Here is a 7282-nt window from a genome sequence, read left to right as displayed (position 1 = left end):
TTCAAGTGTTAAGTCATTAAGCCTTCTCATATTCTTTTACCTATAAAATCTATTTAGCACTGTATGCTGAAATTACTGTGAAAAGTAATGTTTGGATTAATAAACTGACTGAACATACATTGTATCCATATTGTCTGCAAAAAGTACTGAATCAATCCTGTAAAATATTTCTTGAATGAAGATGTTTTAATTACAGTTTCAGTAAATGGTGTAATGAGCCTATAGGCAAACGTGGAATAAAGTAAGAATAGTAGGATACTCAGAAAAAAATAGACATGCGTGAAACATAGAATAAAATGTTAATTACATTCATTTAAATACATAGATAATTTCAGTAATTCAAAATTCATTATGATACAGGAAATGCATGCAAATAGCTAGGCTATAGTAATTTCTTTGGTGGCTTTAGGCTGCTGGAAATGCTGCTGTCGATAATAATAATAATAATAATAATAATAATAATAATAATAATAATGAAATGCCATGTAAACAATAAAATGTAGAGACTGATACTGTTTTAGGCCTCCCTCAGGGCTATCATTAGCTTAGCCTGCTATCTTCTAAAAACGGCTTTGTGTAACTGTAGCAGGTTTAGTGTCAGGCCTATAAAAACCCATAACTGACTGAAAAATAAATAATGCCGAATCAGCTTATTTTTTTATGTGATATGTAACTACTCCTCTGTCGTTGTAATTGCAGTCATCATAAACAGTTAAGGCCGCAGGTCCGGCCCCAACATCTAAACACCTTAAATGCTTGAAACTTGGCAACAGACCACCAGAAAGTGTCTCTTTCACGTGGAGAATTATTCAAACCATCATACGTCCCCGTCATACAGGCTGAAGTACTTGCTGGCGTTTGAGAAGCAGAGGTAAGGCGTGCTACTCCCCGGGTACACCACGGGCAGAGGCATGGGCAGCAGGCATCTCCCCAGCAGGTTGCTCTCTTTGTACAAGGCCGGGAGCTGCCCCACCACCATGGGCTTTCCAGTCTCGGGGTAATCGCTAACGGGTCCGTCGATCTCGGTCGAGATTTGCCGTTTCAATTTATTCCTGCGGTTCTGAAACCATATTTTCACCTGGGTCTCCGTCAGCTGGAGAGAGCTGGCGAGGCAGGCGCGCTCCGCGCTGCTCAGATAGCGTTTCATGTCGAAGGTAGACTCCAACTGGAATATCTGTCTCTTCGAAAAAATAGTGCGCGTTTTCTTTTTCGTTATCATTTTGCTCTTCTTGGCTGGGCTGCCTCCTTTGTGGGCGTCCGTGGCCGTGGTGGTGGAGCTGCTGTCGTCGCAGCTGCTGTCCCCGCTCTCGAAGCGCACCTCCGCCGGCTTCCTCGGGTCTCCGCGGTTGATGATGACCGATTCCGTTCCTCCTGCTGCAGTCTGTGGTCAACTCTGCAACAGAATTACACTTCGTTTATCCCTCTGCTAAGGTCTCAAACTGTGCTTCTACATTGACATAAATCTGTAATACCATCGGATGCGAGCTGTGCGTAATGGTGAGCACAGATGTCAGAGGGTCTCTTTACACAGCCCACAGCTACAGATTTATCAAAACCCTCTTACCACTTTCGTGGAGCCTGCTGCCCGGGTCCTGCCTCTGCTGGACTCCGTGCTCCTCCTGGTGACTCTGGAAACCGTCTTTACGCGTCGCCGTAGCCGAGTCATCCTGTACTCCTGCAGGGTGACAACTGTCATAGTTCCTCCCGCTTGTCTTGAGGTTGAGGATGTTGTCAATAGTGAATTTCAGAGAGGCGGAGGGTCGACATGGTGCGTCCACTTTGTTCATATTCTCCAAGACGTGAGTCCTCTTGTGTTTACTTCCGCGACTCTACTCGCCGTTAACTCTAAACCGGGACGTTAATCTCACCACTAACGTCTCGATGCTTCAGGAACCATAGCAGCAGCCGCTGAGCAGACACTACTGGGCTCGCGATGCTCTGTCTGTAGCGCTACTGCATACACCGGATGGAGCGTGCTCTGTTCTCGCTGATTGGTCCAGAAAACCGTGCAGTACGGGCCAATAATAGTGAGGGAATGGGAAGAGAAGGGAGGGCACGAGAGCGTTGTTGTGCCTTCCCTCTCCTCCCCACACCCCCTCCCCCACCCACCCCCCCTCATACATCTGCTGCAAGGAGACACAGAGTCCGGGGCCCTGCAGGGGACCCCCAGGAAAGTAAAGAATAGTTTAATTTCACTGTTATTTCACACCACATACAGTATGTGTGCTGTGAGACCATGCACAGCTGATGGCGTCTCCTTCTCCGTCTGGCAGTTGCTTGATTTGAGTCAAAGGTGGGGGTCCCGAACTTAAAAAAGTTTTTCAACTGATTTACAACCTGAATGTGACGTAGATTCAAAATCGAATATCATCATATAGAATTAGAGATGTTTTTTCCAGTGAGTTGGGCTGTTAGAAACGACTAGGCGTGGTTGCTGTTTTATATACAATATTATTATACGAATTAAATTAGTTATTTCATTTCAAATATTACATTTCAAAACAATATTCTATAAATATTTTTTAAAGACAGTGCGAAAAACTTTAGATCGCAGTCTGTTACCTTGTGGTTTTACTAATGAAATTTTAGGCTATATTATATATCTTCTAGCTTAGCCACCACTTATTTACCCCTTTCTCTCTTTGTAATGTCATTGTAATTCATCAGGTTGTATGGAAATATTGCATGAATAACGTGCTCCACTTGGTGACGAACTAAAATTTATAAACGACACATTTTCACATGCGACGTTTTGATTTTGCCTCTATTTTTCCATTTGAATACTTCGTCCAAATTATGTTACAGGGACAGAACTCGCTGACTGGTGTAAAAACTGCATATCTGGTTGATTAAACAAGAACTGATTTTTTGGATATACTGATTAGTTTTAAATGAAAGTAAATTTTTTGACTATCGTTTGTAAAAAACAAACAAACAAAAAAAAAAAACCCATAAAAATATTTGGTGTCCGTTTATAGATAACTTTATGAACTACGGGCGACAGATGCTCGCTTTGCTGAGGAGAGGAGCTACTTCTTCAGTCCTTCTTTTAGCAGAAGTGTACAAAGGTTAACTTTGTCATTTCCGAAAAGACACGCAGGTTCCTGCTCTCAGCTTTGCTCTTTGGCTGTGTCACAGAACATATGGATTCACTTCATTCCCTATAAAGGCTTCTCTGTGTGACCTTGCCCGTTTATGATTGACAGAAATGAAGACACATTTGAAGTCATGATGTGAGTCTTTACAAACAACAGAAAAACAGACAAAATTGTGCTTGTTTTTTATTCGTCTCTTATGTGAAAAAGTGACAAAGTCGGAAAAATCTGTGGCTTTAAATATAAAAGTTTGCAAAAATATGTGTATATTCAAACATACAGTACATGAACACCTCCGGCCTCCTCTTCTCCGGCCTTGCCATGCTTAACTGTTATTATAGGCTAGTCTTAACAGTGACAGGAGTTGCGACTCTGTTAGAGGCTTATGAACAGAAATATAAGTATGACTCATTACTCTGTTAGAATCACGGTCTCTGCGGCTCTTTGGATGTAGTCAACAGTTTTCTGCGGCATTGTGTGTTATTGCACGATTCGATATTCACAGAGTGAATGTATATTGATAATAGACAGTTTGATTAACCAGACTTTACACCAAGCTGGTCATCTGCGATCTTAACATGCTCATTGAGTGAGCAAACGAGGACAGAGGGTAGTTGATGGACCTGGAGAAGCCCGCGATGGGTGGAGAAACTGGATGCCCAGTCAAGTTGAAACCCAGCGCTGCAGTGGGTGCGGGTCCCTCGTGATACAGGATGGGGACCCTGACAATCCGCTGGGTCGAGTTTGGGATATGAGCAGCCTCTAGATCTGCCGCCAGCTGTCTCTTCCATTTATTCCTCCGGTTCTGAAACCAAATTTTGACCTGAGTCTCCGTCAGGTGGAGAGACGCTGCCAGTCCCCGCTCTCTCCGAGCTGCTCAGATACCTCTTCACGTCAAAAGTGGATTCCAGCTGAAACACCTGACTGCGGCTGAACACGGTCCGGGTCTTCTTTTTCCGGGTTGAGCTCGGATCAGACGACGCGTCTCGCTCCGAGCGTGCGTCAAAACTGTGCTGCGCGTCCTCGTTGTCGTCCGTCAGGTTGCTGTCCCCTGTTTTCCGGTCGATCTCATCGCTGCCCTCAGTCACTGGCTCGGACACGGCGGGTGAACCTCTGTCGCTGGTCGTTACGGAGCAGCAGTGGTCCTCTGAACATGTAGTATCTCTTGGACCTCAAACAAAAAAAATAAAATGAAATAACACAATTATATTCCAAATAGTGTAATTTCTCAGCCCAGCTCTCTGATATATTATTGTTCTTGAATAAAAAGTTTCACTGTGTTAAAGCATGGCGGAAATAAAAAATAAAAAACGGCTCAAGAAATTAATTAAATAAATTAAAGAGATAAAACACTACTTTCATGACGTTTTCACCTATTTCAAGAAATGTTATGATTTTTAAATAAATGTGGATTTAAATGCAATTTAAAATTCCAGTTCATTCGTTACTAGAAAGTTGGGGTGCGCATGGGCAACGTTAAAACGTTTTGATTGGATTGCATAACACATGAACCATGAGGGGGTTGTGTCAGGCCTGATTATGATACAGATAAGAGTATAATGAATACATAACAGTCTACCATTGGAAATCCAACAAGACCTTTGCAGTTTATAACCCAATAATAACACCCAACAAGTTAATGTCGATTTATTGTGTGCTTGTTGACTCTATCACTTGTGACAGAATATTTGATTTAGAAATCAAAATATCTAAACGTACACACTAAAGGGAGGAGCACAAAGCGTATGTGAGCGACATAAATGCCACTGGATGTGCGTGAAAGCGTCATGTTGACGTACAGTGCTACTGCACCTCTGTTTTGGGTTGTATTCTGGGCATTTGTGTGTAATGCACTTGCGTAATCTTGAGATTAGGTTACGGATTTCTTAATGACAGACGATGTAATGTCCTCTGTTTTTATGCAGTAGAGTGATCAGACATCAAACATGACATCTTACATGTATTTTACATATCGATGCGATGTCTCAGCCTATGTTCCAAATAAATAAATAAATATATGAATATATGAAACTGTCGAACATGCACTGGCGTCAGCCAGTGAATGACTTTGGGAAGCTCGGTGAGCTCTGGGTGGGTGAATGGAGAGAAGAGGAAACCGGTTCCACACTCGACTCCCCGTGACTTTGTTGGTTTTATTTAATTAAGGAAGAAGTAATATGCAATTCCACATGCTCTAATAAAACCACCTTAATAATTAACACCCATAAATAAACACCCTGAAGGCACTAAGCAAGTAGTGATGCATGGCTGTAATTAGAAGCTGCATGTGATTTAGGAACCATAAACAAGAAGCATTTACTGTTGATTTTAGACTCTTGTCATGAAATACTTCTGATCAATGAATTTTGCAGTGATTTTTGTATTAAGTAAAATGAGCCAATAGTCTGTTAATAAAAAATGTGGAAATCTGAAACATGTAGCCTACCGACAGTAGCTGCAACAAACTGTCAAACTGTGTATTATATTACACATTGTGTTTTGCGTTTATAGGGTAAATAATTCTATACCCTTTTCCCAGAATGCTTAGAAGCCTATACTCACTGTGCGGTGTTTCCAAAGCTCTGAAGTTCAAGGCAGCCCCCCCGCGGTACCACTGCAACGGCGAGTCTCTGTATGGGGACCCGGCTGTGGAGCTGGAGCCATGAGGAGCTGGAGCGCCCGTGTCGGCGTGATGCTCGCTCAGGACTCGGCCAGTAGAGACCGTTTCCACACCGGCTTCCCTTCGAGTGCTGTCCGACATTGATTCCTGCCCGCTCCTGCTGCTTGCCCAGTAGGTTCTCGATAAAAAACGACGACGCCCTCGATGAAGTGGGAGTCTGGGTTTCGGTCAGCTTTTCCTGCATGTTTTCACGATTTCACGGTGCTTTTTCGCTAAAAATCGAGTCTTAATTGTGCGGTAAGTCGACCCCAAGTCATTTCAAGCGTCCCTGCTGTTCGGCTGTGATCAGATGAGGAGTCATGGCAGAGACGGGACGGGGATCTCCTCGGTGCCAGCGGGAGGAGAGGGAGACAGCGAGACGGAAGCAGTAGTACAGTGAAACGTCAAGTCAAACGCTTAACGAGCCGAGGGCATCCTGCGATTGGACGAGCACAATAGCAAATGGGGTTTTCCAAGGAAAGGAGACTGTCTCTCCGTGTCAGCCGCCGCTGCTGCTGCTGCTGTGTGTGTGTGTGTGTGTGTGTGTGTGTGTGCGCGCGCGCGTCTCTGTTCACGTGCGGGGCCGTCCCCTCGAGGCCTTGCAGCCAGGATAAAACCCCTGTTCGTGGTACAGCACTCTTTATTTGGGTCAATTAGAGTACAGATCAAAATAAAGATCTGCCAGGGCAGCAGCCATCCCCGGGGTCAAGCCCCCCGGTCCACTCTGACATAGGAAGCGCTTACTGTCAGCTATTAAAGTGGCCAGGAACGACAGTATGGAGCCTGTCAATTTGAGGGGTTTGTGTGTGTGTGTTTGGTACCATTATGTGGATACAATGTCAGCCAAGGCTACATGTGTTTTCATTATTTTAGAGGCTGGTGAATGGGACATTATAATTCTGATTAAAACTGGCACATCATGTGGAAGACGCCGACGTTTCACTTTTTAATATATGTATGTTTTATGTATAGTATATGTACAGTGGGCCTATATAACAGTGTATCAGTTGTGGTTCAGAGGGGCATGATGTTATTGTTCTCAGTTTTATGAGGTTAGAACATGTGCGTACTGAAGCATGCAAAATGGCACGTGAAACGCTGCATCTTGAAAATGCGGCTGCTGTCAAAGGTTATCCAAACTTAGGCGTAATGGTTCAAATAGTCCTGATAATAGGCCTGTTTATCTGTAGCTCCTGCACTGCATGGTTTCATTACGTCTAACTAAACACGTTCTCCATGTTTTTAAGATCTGAAGAATTTCAGGACAGTTTGTGAGCACACTTGAGCTGTGTCAGCCCGGGCTTCTGCGCAAAAATTAATTTTAGTGCAAAAAACAACAGGGGAACCGGTTCATTGCGTCTTCATCTTGTTTTTTCTTTTCCCTTCAACGTGATAATTATAAACTCGGTATTTCCATTAGACTTAGAGCAACAGGCCTTTGGTTCCTCGAAAATTCCCCACAAAACAGTAAGTAACATATTTGTAGACACAAAGACCCAAACCAAACTGCAGTAAAGTCACGTAATCC

General features: G+C 43.6%; 2 protein-coding genes across 2 annotated transcripts; both read right to left on the bottom strand.

The window, feature by feature from the left end:
• Window positions 1-217: 217 nt before the first annotated feature.
• hmx4 (H6 family homeobox 4) lies at window positions 218-1941 on the bottom strand. The gene is given in 3 exon segments (XM_018664564.2): window positions 218-1369; window positions 1371-1393; window positions 1565-1941. Coding segments are annotated over 3 exon segments (798 nt in total). The 5' UTR covers window positions 1788-1941; the 3' UTR covers window positions 218-817.
• Window positions 1942-3281: 1340 nt separating this feature from the next.
• Window positions 3282-5856, bottom strand: hmx1 (H6 family homeobox 1). The gene is given in 3 exon segments (XM_018664563.2): window positions 3282-3954; window positions 3956-4266; window positions 5658-5856. Coding segments are annotated over 3 exon segments (822 nt in total). The 3' UTR covers window positions 3282-3642.
• Window positions 5857-7282: the final 1426 nt, after the last annotated feature.

The sequence above is a fragment of the Lates calcarifer genome, linkage group LG5, assembly GCF_001640805.2.
Source record: "Lates calcarifer isolate ASB-BC8 linkage group LG5, TLL_Latcal_v3, whole genome shotgun sequence".
Taxonomy (NCBI): domain Eukaryota; kingdom Metazoa; phylum Chordata; class Actinopteri; family Centropomidae; genus Lates; species Lates calcarifer.
The sequence above is the reverse complement of the archived record's forward strand: the minus strand, read 5'-3'. Positions and strand labels throughout refer to the sequence as shown.